The 19,832-nt window shown below is 44.7% G+C and overlaps 1 protein-coding gene across 1 annotated transcript in view; it reads right to left on the reverse strand.

Annotated features, from left to right (window-relative positions):
- The window catches only part of GTF3C1 (general transcription factor IIIC subunit 1), a 136,795-nt gene that overhangs the window by 36,583 nt on the left and 80,380 nt on the right, over positions 1-19,832 (reverse strand). The window contains exons 24-27 of the mRNA XM_068244636.1: positions 8,595-8,752; positions 5,252-5,394; positions 4,297-4,378; positions 2,370-2,482 (exon numbers count right to left, since the gene is read on the reverse strand). Coding sequence (XP_068100737.1) covers positions 2,370-2,482; positions 4,297-4,378; positions 5,252-5,394; positions 8,595-8,752 — 496 coding nt within the window. The remainder of the gene's footprint in view (positions 1-2,369; positions 2,483-4,296; positions 4,379-5,251; positions 5,395-8,594; positions 8,753-19,832) is intronic.

Raw genomic sequence — 19,832 nt, forward strand, 5'->3', positions numbered from 1 at the left:
TAGGTTCTCAATGTGTGGTACGCGTACCCCAGAGGGTACTTCTGATGGTTCCAGGGGGTACTCGGGCTTGATATAATTAACCAAGTATAACAAATTTAGAGTTTTAGATTATGATAAATCCTATATAAACAACACCAAATCAGTATTTTAGCTAATTAAAAGCAATAATAAATGCTAGGAAATGGTTTAGAACCAATTATTATGTACTAGGAATAAAAATAGATTTGTCAAGGGGTACTTGTGATAATGTTTACTATGCCAGGGGGTACTTGGTGAGTACAGGGTTTTAAAAGGGGTACATACCAATAAAATGTTGAGAAACACTGCATATCACATATCCTTGTTCTGTGTATACTTTGTTTTAGCACTACTAAGCTAGGGGAATTCTACCAAATAACACTTGACAATTAAACATTGAGGGCCAGTTTCCACATTATTATTATTTAGCATGTATTTAGTGCCAATAACTCCTGCAGCAATGTACAGAGACAAGACACAGAACATTTATATTGCAGAAGGAAATGGCAGCACTTTAAAAATATAGGCTGCACCCGAATTGACCAGCTGCATAGATGTGTAGAGCCCAAACACGGGCAGGTTACTTGCATTCAAAACAGATGCAACATAGGAGGATGTTGGCTTCAAAAACAGCCTGTGTACAGATTGTTCAGTACTAGACTCACCCACCACAATGACGTGCCCTCTTGGAAGAGACCTAACCACTAACTGACAATTAAACATAGTTATAACCTGGGGCTGCTAGCCCATGAATGGTCTACACATTTTTTCTAAAGATCAGCAAGAGATATGGAGTGCTCCTAGTCAGGCTGCAAATTAAATGGGGGGGGAAGGAAGGGGCTGCACACCTTTGTTGGTTTCCTTTCATTTGCAGCCTGACTAGGAGCGCTGACTATTTCTTGCTGTTCTTTAGAACATTTATATTGTGCTTTTCTCGTAGCAGACTCAAAGTGCCAGAGCTGGAGCCACTAGGATGCGCTCAGTAGGAAGAAGCAGTGTGTTAGGGAGTCTTGTCCCTACTGAATAGGTGCTGGCTTAGTGACCAGGAAGAGCAGAGATTTGAATCCTGGTCTCCTGTGGCAGGAGCAGAGTCACAGAGTACACTATCCAACCACTACAGAGTACAGATTCATGTCCATAACTGTCTCTCAGAGGAGCTCACAATCTAATGCCTACAATAGTGATGTGTCCATTGTAGTCTAGGGCGAATTTAGGAGCAAGTAAATTACTAATCTGTAGGTTTTGGGATGTGGGAGGAAACCCACATAGACAACATACAAACTCCGTGAAGATTGTGCCCTGACCGAGATTCAAACTGGGGACCCAGCGCTGCAAGGCAAGAGTGCTATTCAGTACAACATCGTGCTGCCCATCATGCAATTGTGTGCACTTTTCCACACCGGAAATACACATTGAAATGTATGGCATTGTAAGTCAATGGATTTTTTTCCATACCATGTGATTTTTATATGCAATTTGATACAGGGAAAAAACTGACAGCATGCAGCATTTTTTCGCATAACATACATCAATGCAACTGAATCAGACATAATGATTTCTTATGGTGCCACATAGTTGTGCATGCTTTTTTGTGCAGAAAGATCATGATTTTTTTTAATCATTTTTGGTAGTTTGTTGCTAGCTAGCCTGTTGCTACAACAACAATGAAATTACCTAATGGGGGAAATGCATGCAAACATACATAATTAAAGTGTATGGCCCCTTTTACACTTAATCAGTTGCTCTCAGTTATAACTAAAAGAAAACTGATTTTCAAGGTAAAGCCCATATTTTCCTATGGCACAGTTCCCACTATACGCGCTTTAAAGGGACTCAGAGCAGTGTAAAAACTATGGAAAGATGCATATCATTTTAAAACTCTCTTTCCAATGATATATAAACCGCCACCCTACGCCTTTTAGTTTTCGCTATATTCGCGATTGAAATTGCAGTGGCCGTGATTTTCGATTGCGAAAATAGAGAAAACTAAAAGGCGTAGGGCGACGATTTAGGGGTCGTCAGAAAGAGGAGAAAGAGATCTTTAAAATGATATGCATCTTTCCATAGTTTTTGCACTGCTCGGAGTCCCTTTAACTGAAATCTTCCTTACAATGCACTTCTATGGAAAAAACGCACACCAACGCGTATGAACGCATAGTAATGCACACTAACGCACGCTAAGTGTATAAGGACCCTATGCGGTTTCAAAAGCAGAAAGAAAATCCCAAGAAAAATGTTTACATCACGCATGCAGATGATAACGTCTGTGTGGAAACTCAAGTTACCATTTCAGTATGAAGTGCAAGTGACCTTAGAACACCAATTTCTTCTAAGAAGATTTTGTAAACTACCTATTAAAAAGCTCCTCCACTTTATCTGGGATTTCATATGATGTATCATCCATCCGTGTGCTGAACTTTACTCGAAGTCTCTCCACAAATTCTTCATACTCGGCTGCACATACCTTTCAAAATAACAAGAATACGTAAATATTAATTTTGAAAAAAAAAGTAAAAATGTCTTATGACTTGCACATTGAACAACTGCCCTATTCTCACAAACAATACATGTCTTTCTCCAAAAATGTAAAAGAGAATGTGGAAAGTATTATATTTTACAGATTTTATTTATAAACAGAAACAAGTGAGAAATGTAGTATTTCTAAACATAATGTAAACAACAGTTTTCTCATTAATTTTTTATTTATTTATTGTATTTATAAAGTGCCAACATATTACGCAGCGCTGATTTATCACCTGTTCCTTGTGCAACTTAAACCCGTTATCTGAAGTAAAATTATGATAATCTGGCATAAGCAGAGCTGAATATATACCGGTAGTACAATACCTAAAGCTACTGTTCCCAAAAAGTTGTATTATAGAAAAAAAATGCATGTCCCAATGCATGTCATGTGATCGGAAAAAAAAGTATAGAAGCAGAGAGACACAATGCATCATTGGATTCCAGGAGGGGGCCTGATGCATTTTTTTTTCTTGGGGGGGGGGGGGGAGGGAAGGGACCCACAGGTATTGCTGCACCCCAGCTTAAACTGACAAGGTTTATATTAGAGATGCTGTCACCAGTGTGCTCCTCTGGATAGGAAGGTGGTGCATTCTCTCTCTTACAATGATGGACACTGGAAACTCTCGCGGGTCACATAAAATGGCAAGAAGAGACACATTTGGCCCGTGGGCCGTGAGTTTGACACCTGTGGTGTAAGGCCAATTTTTTTTTAGTAAGGGGAGATAAGTAGCCTACGCTTTGTTCTCAGGATGTGTTCGGAAAGGAAACCCAGGGAGAACACACAAAGCCTAAACATTTTAATAATTTAACAGTTTGTTTTGATGATGACAATTTGAAACGGAGGGCATATTCACAGTGGGACGTTGCGTCTTAATGAGACGTTAAAATCGCAACGTGTCTGCGTTTAGAGGTAACGGACTGCAAGCAGTGACTTACCACAAGGCAACATTTTCAACGCGACGATAACGTCGCACTGTGACTGGCCCATAGTTATCGCATTGCAATGCGGTAACCTGCGTTATAAGACTTTATAACCCAGCTCCGCAACATGGCACTGTGAATGCAACCTTAAAAGAAATCTGAAATAAGGGTTATGGAGGGGCTTTCATCTTGTTCTAAAAAATGACATTTACCTGGCTTTACTACGGATCTTGTGGTTTCTTTACCCTCAGAGTACAAGAAGTATTTATATATGTTATAAGCACCAGGAACAAGTATGCTGCCAGTGGAGCTAACATCTACACACTTGCTAAAAGATCACCATAGCAACCAGACAAGTGGCATTTTTAAAATTAAGTAAGCAATGCCTACATTCATGTTTCTCACATTCCAGTTATATTTATACTGCCGTTTGTGTAACGTTTCCTCCTCCTAAAGAAAACCAGAGACGGGAAAAAAAAAAAAAGTTTTATACATACCTGGGGCTTCCTCCAGACACATGCGCACGGATCGCTCCCACGCCACCGTCCTCCGCTGCCTGTAGCTTTGGTCGCTGGAGAGATACGTAGAGGGAGCACTTCTCTTGGGCAGACTGCCCGGTACTCGAGGAAGTTATGGGACCTGGTACCACAGCTGCAGGCAGCGGAGGACGGCAGCGTGGAAGTGATTCGAGCACATGGGCTGGGGGAAGCCCCAGGTATGTATAAACCCCCCCCCCCCCCCCCGTCTCTGGTACACTTTAATAAGCATTCAATTTAGCATCAAATGTATTAATTTCATAGCAATTCACAGCTTAAAACATAAGGAGAAATGTACCTTAGGATCATCATAGTTGGCTTTTCTGTTCATAAACTCTTCTACAAGTCCTTCATCCTGATAAACTTCTGCCAAACACACTCTGCAATCAAATGTAAAGCAAATCATGAGAGGTAAATCTTGCATTTAAATTGAACGCCTGCCAGTAAAATGACGTTGTCAAATGACTATCCAGTATAATTACCTGTCTGTGTGTATGCCTTCACTATGATGACAGAAATATAGAACGGCAATTGTTAAGAGCACAGTCTCCAAGTTGCCATCCTACAAACGGAGTCAATGAATTGTGATTCTTTTGAGAGTAGATACCAAAAAGGAGGATAACCGCTTGGCACGGCTGAACAGTCTTTATTGCCATCAATTGTAGGTAATATCAGTACATAGCAAATATATACATGTGCATGAAAGGTGATACTTATCGTGACAGGCAAATGAGGGTGTAGGGTGTAGTGGTGGGCGCCACTGGGTGTGTGGCTTGACGCCTCCTAATGCACATTAGTTCCCCGGAGAAGGCTTATCCTTATTTGTACATTGTCATTTTAGAACACATGGTTTGATAGAGTTGCTTTAAGGTGCCCGTTAACGGTACAATATTTTCTTCAGATGCGATCTTTCTATCAGTTTTTTTTTATGAACGAATTATACAGAAAAACACACCGTAAGTAGAGAAAATTGATGCAAAACAATTCTATGGTTGATTGGATATTTACTAAATTGAAATGTTGTATTTTGCAATCGTATCTTAAAAGAGAAAGTGTCATAATTCGGGTTTATGTGAAAAATCAATTACCTTTCAATTACTTTTGATCCTGCAAATCTGATTGAAATGTTGCATCTGAGGAAAATATTGTACCATTGACGGCCGGGCACCTTTAGATGTGAAACCGATCATACCACTTTTTATCAAAACGCTACAGCAAGAATTTTCAAATGTTCCAGCATTTTTTTTTCTTACTTGTAATTAAGGTATGTTTGAGGGTTTTTAATGATGTAACGAGCTCTTCTTCCAATGGAGTGGGAGGTTTTGTCCAGTGACTCTTCGAAGTTGTAGTGCATAATGTTTCTGACAACTTGCCAGGGCACAAAGGGTCTTTTCACCTAGGCGGAAAATTATTTTTAGTTTCTGTTGTGTGTTTCCAAGTATTCACCTTTACAAGAATAAGGGCTTAGTGTGTTTTGCCTTCTTAACCTTCCTGGCGGTATGAAAAATTCCGCCAGGAGGCAGCGCAGCAGTTTTTTTTTTTTTTTAAATCATGTAGCGAGCCCAAGCGAGCTAACAGAATGCCTTGGGGTGTCTTCTTTCTAAAATGGGGTCACTTGTGGGGTTCCTATACTGCCCTGGCATTTTAGCGGCCCAAAACCGTGAGGAGAAGTCTGGAAACCAAATGCCTCAAAATGACTGTTCAGGGGTATAAGCATCTGCAAATTTTGATGACAGGAGGTCTATGAGGGGCCGAATTTTGTGGAACCGGTCATAAGCAGGGTGGCCTCTTAGATGACAGGTTGTATTGGCACTGAAGTGCAAGAAGCGCAGGATGTGCTTAAATCGTGACCTGGACATGGCAGCAGAGAACATGGGTATGTGATGTATTGGGTGCGTAGACCAATAAGACCGCAATACATTATTTTTGACTAGACCCATGTTAAGGAGAAGGCCCCAAAAAATATTACATTCGGAAACTTGGAGTGGTTTCCACCGAAAAGGCTGGGCGTGGTAGCTTCTTGGATTGGCGGTTGCATATTGTGTGGCATAATGTTAAGTCGTAGAGACCAGCATTGATCAGGAAAAAAAAATTCTGTCACTGCGGTGGGGCGGGTGAGGGTTTGGCCGGGTGATCAGAAGCCCGCAGGGGGCAGATTAGGGCCTGATCTGATGGATAGGAGTGTTAGGGGGTGACAGGTGGTGATTGATGGGTCTCAGGGGGTGATTAGAGGGGGGAATAGATGCAAGCAATGCACTGGGGAGGTGATCGGGGGGGGGGGGGGGGGTCTGAGGGCGATCTGAGGGTGTGGGCGGGTAATTGGGTACCCGCAAGGGGCAGATTAAGGTCTGATCTGATGGGTAGCAGTGACAGGTGGTGACAGGGGGTGACGGGGTGATTGATAGGTGATCAGAGTGTGATTACAGGGGAGAATAGATGCAAGCAATGCACTGGCGAGGTGATCAGGGGGTGTGGCGGGTGATCAGGTGCCCGCAAGGGGCAGATTAGGGTCTGATCTGATGGGTGGCAGTGACAGGTGGTGACAGGGGGTGATTGACAGGTGATCAGCGGGTGATTACAGGGGAGAATAGAGGGGGGTCTGGGGAGGATCTGAGGGTGTGGGGGGGTAATCTGGAGCCCCCACGGGGCAGTTTAGGACCTAATCTAAAATATAGCATTGACAAATAGTGACAGGGAGTGATTGATGGGCGATTAGGGGGGTGATTGGGTGCAGACAGTGGTCTGAGGGGGTGATCGGGGGGGGGGGGGGAATCGGAGGGGTGCTGTGGGCGATCAGGGGGCAGGATCAGTGTGCTTCTGTGTATTATACACTTTGTATGTGGCAGATCGGGGGTTAACAACCCGCCGGCGCTGCTAATTGGCCGGCGGGTTGACGTCGCGGGTGGGCGGAGCCTAATGCCAGCGCATGCGCGCACATCCCTGCGTGCGATCCCCGGCTGTTCAGTCCCCCAGGTGCCACCGCCGATCGGCGTTACGAGGTCCTGGGGTGCCACTTTGCCGCCGCCTATTGGTAGTGGGCGGCCGGCAAGTGATTAAAAGGAAATAAATATGGCAGCATCCATTTTCCTCTTGCTTTAGGGTCTTTTAAGGTAAACCTGTAGGGGACAAAGTGCCCTTTGGGGAGCACTTGCTTCAGGAGGGGGAAGCCTCTGAATCCTAATGCCTGCACTGTAGAGCAGACCCGATCAGGCTTGGCTATTTCCATAAAAGCCTGAGGGGAAGCCGATACTGCAGCAGGCTCCCGACCAGCGGATCTATAGGGGTCCCAGTGCTGGATCCCCTCTGCTGAGGAGGACAGGGGAAGCCACTTTAGGATCCAATGGTTCCCCTTTCCCAAGCTAAGTACCCCAAAGGCGCACTTTTTTCCCTTCAGGAACACTTTCTTTGCACTTTGTACAAAGTAACTCTTCTCGGGGATCAGGCTAGCCTTTGCATCTCACACATATTTATGAGCGTCCACACCCCCTACCCTGAAAATAAGAGTTTTGAGCTACTGAGGCCGATATATGTTGCGGTGACCTTTTGTTTTGATACACAGTAATCATAAAGGACATGCCTTGTATGTATTTGCCAAGCAAGTAACTCCTCACACATAAACATATGCTTTCTATTAATCAAATCTGCACTGACCTAAGAAGGGAAAGAAACTGAGCCAATGAAAGCTAGTAGCTGATCAATTTGCGGTCAGCTTATTAACCAGAATGTGAATTATCTTCCTCAGTGGAGATTTGCATGTTAGAAGTTGCTCTGGAGAATGTCTTTCAGGGGCTAGTGTGAACATAGGGTCACTGGGTGCACTGTGTACCCGAAATGTCTTTCAGGGGCTAGTGTGAACATAGGGTCACTGGGTGCACTGTGTACCCGAAATGTCTTTCAGGGGCTAGTGTGAACATAGGGTCACTGGGTGCACTGTGTACCTGAAATGTCTTTCAGGGGCTAGTGTGAACATGGGATCACTGGGTGCACTGTGTACCTGAAATGTCTTTCAGGGGCTAGTGCGAACATGGAATCACTGGGTGCACTGTGTACCTGAAATGTCTTTCAGGGGCTAGTGTGAACATGGGATCACTGGGTGCACTGTGTACCTGAAATGTCTTTCAGGGGCTAGTGTGAACATGGGATCACTGGATGCACTGTGTACCTGAAATGTCTTTCAGGGGCTAGTGTGAACATGGGATCACTGGGTGCACTGTGTACCTGAAATGTCTTTCAGGGGCTAGTGTGAACATGGAATCACTGGGTGCACTGTGTACCTGAAATGTCTTTCAGGGGCTAGTGTGAACATGGGATCACTGGGTGCACTGTGTACCTGAAATGTCTTTCAGGGGCTAGTGTGAACATGGGATCGCCTGGTGCACGGTGTAACTGAAATGTCTTTCAGGGGCTAGTGTGAACATGGGATCACTGGGTGCACTGTGTACCTGAAATGTCTTTCAGGGGCTAGTGTGATCATGGAATCACTGGGTGCACCGTGTACCTGAAATGTCTTTCAGGGGCTAGTGTGAACATGGGATCACTGGGTGCACTGTGTACCTGAAACGCATACATACATGGTTGTGAGATTGCTTAAACTACCTTTATGTTTAGAAGGCTACTGGCTATACGACAGAGCATTATAAGGCCATCCTCCTGTGCAGTCCATGCCACTCTCAGACGGGTCATTCTCTGCAAAGCACTCTGATCTGCTTCATCATGGTATCGGGACCTTTTGTTCTTCTCTTCATTTTTCCGCTCTGAAAAGGCAATTCATGGCGGCTTAGTAAGCAAACCTAGACACCCACCAATTCACCATAGCCACTCATTAAAGAGAATCTGTATGGTTAAAATCGCACAAAAGTAAACATACCAGTGCATTAGGGGACATCTCCTATACTCTGTCACAATTTCACAGCTCCCCGCCGCATTAAAAGTAGTCAAAAACAGTTTTTAAAAGTTTGTTTATAAACAAACAAAATGGCTACCAAAACCGGAAGTAGGTTGATGTACAGTATGTCCACACATACAAAATACATCCATACACAAGCAGGCTGTATACAGCCTTCCTTTTTAATCTCAAGAGATCATTTATGTGTTAACCTTCTTCCCCCTGCAGCTATCATCCACTGAAGAGTGACATGCTGATAGTTTCTTCCTGCAGACAGCTCTGCAAGTGTCTGTAATTCCTCAGTATGTGACAGCCCAGCTCCTTTCACAGCCTAACAGAGGACGATTTATCCAGCTTGTAAAAGGCAGCTCTCTTCTCTTACTGACAAGAGAGCAGAGAGGCTGCCTAAAGTAAATAACACACACACGGGAGTGTGCATAGAGGGGGCCTGGAGGTGGGGGGGGGGGCGTGCATGACAGATCAACAACACTGAAGAGTTGGCAGCCTTCCAGACACAGGGCCGACAGGGGAAAGATAATTTGATTTATTACAGAGACGGTGATAGTAGAAAGTGCTGCAGTAAGCCAGAGCACATTAGAATAGGTTTAGGAACTTGTAGGATAGTAGAAAAAAGGATGACATTTTTGTTACAGAGTCTCTTTACGAACTGGGACACACAGAAGTTCGCTGCGGGTGGGAAATCTCACAAATTTCTTTCTATTTAAATGCTATCCCATTAATGACAAAAGCAATGGCGCTCTGCTACAGGCTGAAATACAATGGATAGTAATTCCGTTTCCACACAGAGCATCATTCTGGTTTAGTACATGCCTGTAGTGCAAAATACAAGATGTTTATTTTGGAGAGGTTCCACAAGTGAAAAAGGCAAGACCTAGAGAAATTCTGGATCTAGAACAAAAAAAACAAAAAAAAAAAAAAAAGATTGAGTGGTTTAGGATGGCACAATGGCAGTGCAAATGGGTGTTTCTAGGGGCAGACGAGGCCACCAGATATGAAGTGCCCAAGAGGGGGAGCAGCACGAGTGTGGTGGGAGGAGAACCCGGGCGTATGGAGAGAGTGTAGCAGAGCTAGAGGTAAGTAATCCATCCAGTCCAGGAGAGAGAAAAGCGATCTGGTATCTTCCCAGGGGTATGGGTAATTTAACCACTTGAGGACCTAGGGCTTTCTACCCCTTAAGGACCGGCCACTTTTTTTCCATTCAGACCACTGCAGCTTTCACGGTTTATTGCTCGCTCATACAACCTACCACCTAAATGAATTTTGGCTCCTTTTCTTGTCACTAATAAAGCTTTCTTTTGGTGCTATTTGATTGCTCCTGCGATTTTTACTTTTTATTATATTCATCAAAAAAGACATGAATTTTGGCAAAAAAATGATTTTTTTAACTTTCTGTGCTGACATTTTTCAAATAAAGTAAAATTTCTGTATACATGCAGCGCGAAAAATGTGGACAAACATGTTTTTGATAAAAAAAAAAAAAACCCATTCAGTGTATATTTATTGGTTTGGGTAAAAGTTATAGCGTTTACAAACTATGGTGCAAAAAGTGAATTTTCCCATTTTCAAGCATCTCTGACTTTTCTGACCCCCTGTCATGTTTCATGAGGGGCTAGAATTCCAGGATAGTATAAATACCCCCCAAATGACCCCATTTTGGAAAGAAGAGATCCCAAAGTATTCACTGAGAGGCATAGTGAGTTCATAGAAGATATTATTTTTTGTCACAAGTAAGCGGAAAATGACACTTTGTGAGAAAAAAAAAAAAGTTTCCATTTCTTCTAACTTGCGACAAAAAAAAATGAAATCTGCCACGGACTCACCATGCCCCTCTCTGAATACCTTGAAGGGTCTACTTTCCAAAATGGGGTCATTTGTGGGGTGTGTTTACTGTCCTGACATTTTGGTGGGTGCTAAATTGTAAGCACCCCTGTAAAGCCTAAAGGTGCTCATTGGACTTTGGACCCCTTAGCGCAGTTAGGCTGCAAAAAAGTGCCACACATGTGGTATTGCCGTACTCAGGAGAAGTAGTATAATGTGTTTTGGGGTGTATTTTTACACATACCCATGCTGGGTGGGAGAAATATCTCTGTAAATGACAATTTGTTAATTTTTTTACACACAATTGTTCATTTACAGAGATCTTTCTCCCACTCAGCATGGGTATGTGTAAAAATACACCACAAAACACATTATACTACTTCTCCTGAGTACGGCGATACCACATGTGTGGCACTTTTTTGCACCCTAACTGCGCTAAAGGGCCCAAAGTCCAATGAGTACCTTTAGGATTTCACAGGTCATTTTGAGAAATTTCGTTTCAAGACTACTCCTCACGGTTTAGGGCCCCTAAAATGCCAGGGCAGTATAGGAACCCCACAAATGACCCCATTTTAGAAAGAAGACACCCCAAGGTATTCCGTTAGGAGTATGGTGAGTTCATAGAAGATTTTATTTTTTGTCAAAAGTTAGCGGAAAAAGACACTTTGTGAAAAAACACAATTAAAATCAATTTCCGCTAACTTGTGACAAAAAATAAAATCTTCTATGAACTCGCCATACTACTAACGGAATACCTTGGGGTGTCTTCTTTCTAAAATGGGGTCATTTGTGGGGTTCCTATACTGCCCTGGCATTTTAGGGGCCCTAAACCGTGAGGAGTAGTCTTGAAACAAAATTTCTCAAAATGACCTGTGAAATCCTAAAGGTACTCATTGGACTTTGGGCCCTTTAGCGCAGTTAGGGTGCAAAAAAGTGCCACACATGTGGTATCGCCATACTCGGGAGAAGTAGTACAATGTGTTTTGGGGTGTATTTTTACACATACCCATGCTGGGTGGGAGAAATACCTCTGTAAATGGACAATTGTGTGTAAAAAAAATCAAAAGATTGTCATTTACAGAGGTATTTCTCCCACCCAGCATGGGTATGTGTAAAAATACACCCCAAAACACATTATACTACTTCTCCCGAGTACGGCGATACCACATGTGTGGCACTTTTTTGCACCCTAACTGCACTAAGGGGCCCAAAGTCCAATGAGTAACTTTAGGATTTCACAGGTCATTTTTGTTTCCAGACTACTCCTCGCGGTTTAGGGCCCCTAAAATGCCAGGGCAGTATAGGAACCCCACTAATGACCCCATTTTAGAAAGAAGACACCCCAAGGTATTCCGTTAGGAGTATGGTGAGTTATAGAAGTTTTTATTTTTTTGTCACAAGTTAGCGGACATTGATTTTAATAGTTTTTTTTCACAAAGTGTCATTTTCCGCTAACTTGTGACAAAAAATAAAATCTTCTATGAACTCACCATACTCCGTACGGAATACCTTTGGGTGTCTTCTTTCTAGAATGGGGTCATTTGTGGGGTTCCTATACTGCCCTGGCATTTTAGGGGCCCTAAACCGTGAGGAGTAGTCTTGAAACCAAATGTCGCAAAATGACCTGTGAAATCCTAAAGGTACTCATTGGACTTTGGGCCCCTTAGAGTACTTAGGGTGTAAAAAAGTGCCACACATGTGGTACCGCCGTACTCAGGAGAAGTAGTATAATGCGTTTTGGGGTGTATTTTTACACATACCCATGCTAAGTGGGAGAAATATCTCTGTAAATGACAATTGTTTGATTTTTTTACACACAATTGTCCATTTACATAGAAATTTCTCCCACCCAGCATGGGTATGTGTAAAAATACACCCCAAAACACATTATACTACTTTTCCTGAGTACGGCGGTACCACATGTGTGACACTTTTTTGCAGCCTAGGTGCGCTAAGGGGCCCAACGTCCTATTCACAGATCATTTTGAAGCATTTGTTTTCTAGACTACTCCTCGCGGTTTAGGGGCCCTAAAATGCCAGGGCAGTATAGGAACCCCACAAGTGACCCCATTTTAGAAAGAAGACACCCCAAGGTATTCTGTTAGGTGTATGGCGAGTTCATAGAAGATTTTATTTTTTGTCACATGTTAGTGAAAAATGACACTTTGTGAAAAAAAAACAATAAAAATTAATTTCCGCTAACTTTTGACAAAAAATAAAATCTTCTATGAACTCATCATACACCTAACAAAATACCTTGGGGTGTCTTTTTTTCTAAAATGGGGTCACTTGTGGGGTTCCTATACCGCCCTGGCATTTTACAGGCCCAAAACCGTGAGTAGTCTGGAAACCAAATGTCTCAAAATGACTGTTCAGGGGTATAAGCATCTGCAAATTTTGATGACAGGTGGTCTATGAGGGGGCGAATTTTGTGGAACCAGTCATAAGCAGGGTGGCCTTTTAGATGACAGGTTGTATTGGGCCTGATCTGATGGACAGGAGTGCTAGGGGGGTGACAGGAGGTGATTGATGGGTGTCTCAGGGGGTGGTTAGAGGGGAAAATAGATGCAATCAATGCACTGGAGAGGTGATCGGAAGGGGGTCTGAGGGGGATCTGAGGGTTTGGCCGAGAGATCAGGAGCCCACACGGGGCAAATTGGGGCCTGATCTGATGGGTAGGTGTGCTAGGGGGTGACAGGAGGTGATTGATGGGTGTCTCAAGGTGTGATTAAAGGGGGGAATAGATGCAAGCAATGCACTGGCGAGGTGATCAGGGCTGGGGTCTGAGGGCATTCTGAGGGTGTGGGCGGGTGATTGAGTGCCCTAGGGGCAGATAGGGGTCTAATCTGATAGGTAGCAGTGACAGGGGGTGATTGATGGGTAATTAGTGGGTGTTTAGGGTAGATAATAGATGGAAACACTGCGCTTGGGTGGTGATCTGATGTCGGATCTGCGGGCGATCTATTGGTGTGGGTGGGTGATCAGTTTGCCCGCAAGGGGCAGGTTAGGGGCTGATTGATGGGTGGCAGTGACAGCGGGTGATTGATGGGTGGCAGTGACAGGGGGTGATTGATGGGTGGCAGTGACAGGGGGTGATTGATGGGTGATAGGTGATTGGCAGGTGATTGACAGGTGATCAGTGGGTTATTACAGGGAAGGACAGATGTAAATATTGCACTGGCGAATTGATAAGGGGGGGTCTGAGGGCAATCTGAGCGTGTAGGCGGGTAATTGGGTGCCCGCAAGGGGCAGATTAGGGTCTGATCTGATGGGTAACAGTGACAGGTGGTAATAGGGGGTGATTGATGGGTAATTAGTGGGTGTTTAGAGGAGAGAATAGATGTAAACGCTGCGCTTGGGTGGTGATCTGATGTCGGATCTGCGGGCAATCTATTTGTGTGGGTGGGTGATCAGATTGCCCGCAAGGGGCAGGTTAGGGGCTGATTGTTGGGTGGCAGTGACAGGGGGTGATTGATGGGTGATAGGTGATTGGCAGGTTATTGACAGGTGATCAGTGGGTTATTACAGGGAAGGACAGATGTAATTAATGCACTGGCGAATTGATAAGGGGGGGGGGGGGTCTGAGGGCAATCTGAGCGTGTGGGCGGGTGATTGGGTGCCCGCAAGGGGCAGATTAGGGTCTGATCTGATAGGTAACAGTGACAGGTGGTGATAGGGGGTGATTGATGGGTGAATGATGGGTAATTAGTGGGTGTTTAGAGAAGATAACAGATGTAAACGATACATTTGGGAGGTAATCTGACGGCGGGTTTGCGGGCGATCTAATGGTGTGGGTGGGTGATCAGATTGCCCGCAAGGGGCAGGTTAGGGGCTGATTGATGGGTGGCAGTGACAGGGGGTGACAGGGGGTGATTGATGGGTGATAGGCAGGTGATCAGTGGGTTATTACAGGGAAGAACAGATGTAATTAATGCACTGGTGAATTGATAAGGGGGGGGTCAGAGGGCAATCTGAGCGTGTGGGCGGGTGATTGGGTGCCCGCAAGGGGCAGATTAGGGTCTGATCTGATAGGTAAAAGTGACAGGTGGTGATAGGGGGTGATTGATGGGTAATTAGTGGGTGTTTAGAGGAGAGAATAGATGTAAACAATGGATTTGGGAGGTGATCTGATGTCGGATCTGCGGGCGATCTATTGGTGTGGGGGGGGGTGATCAGATTGCCCGCAAGGGGCAGGTTAGGGGCTGATTGATGGGTGGCAGTGACAGGGGGTGAACGATGGGTGATTGACAGGTGATTGACAGATGATCAGGGGGATAGATGCATACAGTAAACAGGGGGGGGTCTGGGGAGAATCTGAGGGGTGGGGGGTGATCAGGAGGGGGCAGGGAGCAGGGGGGGGGGATTAAAAAAAAAATAGCGTTGACAGATAGTGACAGGGAGTGATTGATGGGTGATTAGGGGGGTGATTGGGTGCAAACAGGGGTCTGGGGGTTGGGCAGGGGGGGGGTCTGATGGGTGCTGTGGGCGATCTGGGGCAGGGGGGGTAAAAAATCAGTGTGCTTGGTGCAGACTAGGGTGGCTGCAGCCTGCCCTGGTGGTCCCTCGGACACTGGGACCACCAGGGCAGGAGGCAGCCTGTATAATACACTTTGTAAACATTACAAAGTGTATTATACACTTTGTATGCGGCGATCGTCGGGTTAACATCCCGCCGGCACTTCCGTATGGCCGGCGGGATGTTGCGGCGGGTGAGCGGCGCCAGGCGGAGGCGGAGGATCGCGTCACGGATGACGCGATCGCTCCGCCCATGCCCCTACAAGGACCGCCGCCATTTGTCAATACGGCGGTCCTTGCGGGGTGCACTTCCCGGCCGCCAATTGTACATACGGCGGTCGGGAAGTGGTTAACTTAAACAAAACCTGAAGCCTGGTGAGGAAAAAAATAAAAATGATACTTACCTTAGATCCCTCTTCATCTATGCTAACTGCACTCCAGTCCATGAACAAGCACAGCCGCACTGTGCAAGGCGCCAGAGGGTACACTCCTGTGCAGTAGAAAAAGGCTGTACATGAGCGGCTCCATGCTACTGCACAGGCCGTATTTTGTGCTCCCAAATGGAGGGTACAAGTTGAATATTGCACAATGGAGGATACAGCAACTGGCACTACAGCGGCACTCAAAATAAATCGCTTCTTGCAATCCCAAAATGCATCGATTCCACCAGGTAGTAAAACATACAAAGCACAGCGTGCTCAGGATCCAGAAACATAGATATCAGACTCATTCACCAAATAGATATATGAAGATCCGGCACTGCTTCTAGCTTTAAAAAGAGCTTTATTGCCAGCGGCTCTTTCAATATGCAAACAGTATTCATGCAGTACAAACATGTAAAGTGCACATACCCGTTGTGGTTAGCAAAGGTTGTGGGGCATGGTGGTGAGAACGGCCCGCCTAACGTCCGTTTCGCTTCAGTAGCGTCTTCAGAGGCAGTGTGGCAATTCACGACTGTCCGTTTCCGGGTTATATACTCAGTGAAGAATCATTTCTGGGTCATATTGTCGCATTAACGCGTACGTATATACACATGCGACCACTAACGTACGCATGGATGCGTAATGACTTCAATGGAGAATGCGTATGATGGAGTTTCCCTGCGTCGCTTCATGCATACGTAATTACGCATACAACCACTGATGTACGCATGGGAATGCATAAACACCAATGGAAGTATGCATACCATGCTTAAGATTGCCATTACACATCCAGGTCTAGCAATCTGCCACATGGCCACAAGATGGCATCACAAACGGGTATAAGCTGGTATATTAACATTAGAAAGATAAAAATAGGGGAATGACTCTGTATACCAAGGGATGTACAAAAAGTTCCAACTGAAAAATGCTGAGAACTTCATGGAGCTAAGACTGGGCGGTAGATCTCCAGTATTACAGTGGCTGTATTAATAGAAAAATTACACTATGCAAAATTACAATATTTAAACTGGATCGAAAATACGCGTCCCAATCGGCTCCATTCATAACACTCCCGATGTACAGATGTCACCCCTACCTCTAAAATCAACAACATCCTACAGTAAAGACTTATTAAAAAGGACCTACTCTAAACTTTCCAACTTTCAAGGCTAAACTATACTCTAAGGGTCCAGGAAGCATGCCATTTCTATATTTTCATTCAGGCCTAGAAGGCCCATCGCATCTGTTTTTATGATCCAGGTTGATTCCTTCCTTAAAAACCCTCCTGGCGGTTTGCAAAAAAATCGCCAGGGGGCAGAAAATCTTTTTTTTTAAATTTTTTTTTTTTTCTCGCTACATGATAGCCGCTGCTCAGCGGCATCCCCCCAGCCCCTCCGATCGCCGCCGGCGATCGGAGATCCGGAGATCCCGTTCAAAGAACGGGATCTCCCGGAGGGCTTCCCCCGTCGCCATGGCGACGGGGCGGGATGACGTCACCGACGTCATCGACGTCGTGACGTCAAAGGGGATTCCGATCCACCCCATAGAGCTGCCTGGCACTGATTGGCCAGGCAGCGCACGGGGTCTGGGGGGGGGGGGGGGGGGGCGGCTGCGGCGCGACGGATAGCGGCGGATCGGCGGCGATCGGGCACTGCACGCTGCTAGCAAAGTGCTAGCTGCGTGCAGCAAAAAAAAAATTATGCAAATCGGCCCAGCGGGGCCTGAGCGGTGCCTTCCGGCGGCTTACCCCGAGCTCAGCTCGGGCTTACCGCCAGGAAGGTTAAGAGTAATCGTTCTCTATCACCTCCTCTATGTGGCACTGGCATATGATCTAAACCAGCAAAGGTTAGGCAGTTAGCATTACTTCGTTGAGCCGATCTAACCTGTTCTATAAGTCTCGGGCATCCTTCTCCTGAATCCACAGATCTGAAATGCTCCAACGCTCTAGTTTTCATTTCTCTAGTCGTCATGCCTATATAGAACCGGTGACATGGGCACCATATAATATAAACCACAAACTTTGTTTGACATGTGAAGAAGTGTCGTACTTTCGTGTCCACAGGGCCCACTTGTATACTTCTTCCTCTGCTTAATTGTGAACATATCGAGCAGTGTCCACATCTATAGTTGCCTTTGGTCTGCCTCCTTTCTAACCAGTTAAGTTCCCTTGGCATTGTAAATTCACTAGAGGTGACTCTATCGCCTATAGTCGGGGCACGTCTAAAGGTTATCAGGGGCGGCTCTTTGAAGATGGATCCTGCTTTATTATATTCCATTTCTCTAAAATATTGCGCCTTATTGCATCTGCCATCGGATTGAAATCAAATGAGAACACTAATCTCTCTCCTACACCTTTATTTGTTGCTTCCCTCTTTTTCTTCTTCACTATATCTTTCCTTTCTATCAAGCTAGCTTTCTGTATTGCTTGATCTAGTTCTAACTGGGTATAGCCCCTATCTAGCAACTTTGCCTTAAAGAGACACTGAAGCGAAAAAAAATATATGATATAATGAATTGGTTGTGTACTATGAATAATTACTAGAAGATTAGCAGCAAAGAAAATATTCTCAAATTTTTATTTTCAGGTATATAGTGTTTTTTCTAACATTGCATCACTCTATAATATGTGCAGATTACACAACACTCAGCATTCAAAATGAGTCTTTCAGAGCAGTCTGTGAAGTAATTAACTCTTCTCTAGCAGAGGAAAAGTAAACAGTTCAATTACAGTTGAGATAATAAAAGTCAGATAACAGCCCTCTCCACGACCAAGTTAGTCGGAGAGCTTAATAGCTTTTTTGCATAGAGATAACAACTGGAGTTTCTCAACTCTTCCTGTACTGGAAACAATTAGACTGATGTATCTGATCTTAATGTTTTTTTTCTAAGCTGTACTACACATACAAATCATAATATCATCATTTTTTTTCGCTTCAGTGTCTCTTTAAGGTCCATTTCTTGTTCAAAAAAATCAAGTGTGGTGTTATTTTTTCGTAGGCGTAAAAATTGACCATACGGTAGTGATTTAAAGACGTGAGATGGGTGATAGCTGGTCCGATGAAAACATGTATTTCCTGAAACTGGCTTCCTATATCCTTTTGCTATTAATTGGTTCTCCACAATACATAATTCCAGATCTAAGAAGGCTACCTTGTCTTTACTGAATTCATGCGTAAATTGCATATTTTCTTTATCGTCATTCAAGTAACCCATAAATTGCATTAACTTCTCATAAGTCCCGGACCAAAACACCAACACGTCATCCACGTATCTGGACCATCTCCTGAGGCCTCCCCCATGGGGGAACGTCGGTACCATACACATACTTCTCCTCCCACCATGCCAAAAATAGATTGGCGTATGTGCATGATACCGAGGTCCCCATAGCTGTGGCGGACAGCTGCCAGTACCACCTACCATCAAACAAACACATTATGCGTAAGTACAAAATAGAGGCATTCACATACATAGTCAACAAAATTTTCATCCTTGTCAGTCTGGGACAAGAACGTCTTAACCGCGAGGACTCCGATATCGTGCGGTATACGATTGTATAAATTCACCACGTCTATGGTTGCCAAAGCATCCCCTTCTCTCCAGTCCACATTTTCTATGCTTTCAAGCACATCCAATGTGTCCCTGAGGTGGGACTGCACCCGTCCTAGCAAGGGCCTAAGGAGTTGGTCCAACTACCTAGACAACCTCTCGGTGAGGGAACCAATCCCCGAGACGATGGGACGTCCTGGCGGGTTGGTCCGGGACTTATGGATCTTTGGTAGATGATACCAGATAGGTTTTTTAGGAAATTCTGGCAAAAGATCCTCTGCTAGCTTTTTGGACAGAAAGCCCCCCTCTACTCCTCTTCTTAGTAGTGATCTCATAGCATTCTGAAACCTAAAAGTTGGGTCCCCTGCTAATCTTTTATAGGTTGTTGGATCGTTTAGCTGACGTAATGCTTCCTTATTATACTGTTCTGCTGTGAGTACCACTATTGCTCCCCCTTTATCAGCTTTCCTAATTATCAGCTCTGGTCTTTCCTGGAACCACTGCAGAGCTTTCATTTCATCCTGGTTTAAATCTGGGTCATCTTGGGTGTATGTGAGGGCCTTAATGTCCTTCTCCACTAGGCTTTAAATGATATCAAGTGCTGATCCTTGGGTTACCGGAAATGGT

This window comes from Hyperolius riggenbachi, chromosome 7 (assembly GCF_040937935.1).
Source record: "Hyperolius riggenbachi isolate aHypRig1 chromosome 7, aHypRig1.pri, whole genome shotgun sequence".
In the NCBI taxonomy this organism is placed as follows: domain Eukaryota; kingdom Metazoa; phylum Chordata; class Amphibia; order Anura; family Hyperoliidae; genus Hyperolius; species Hyperolius riggenbachi.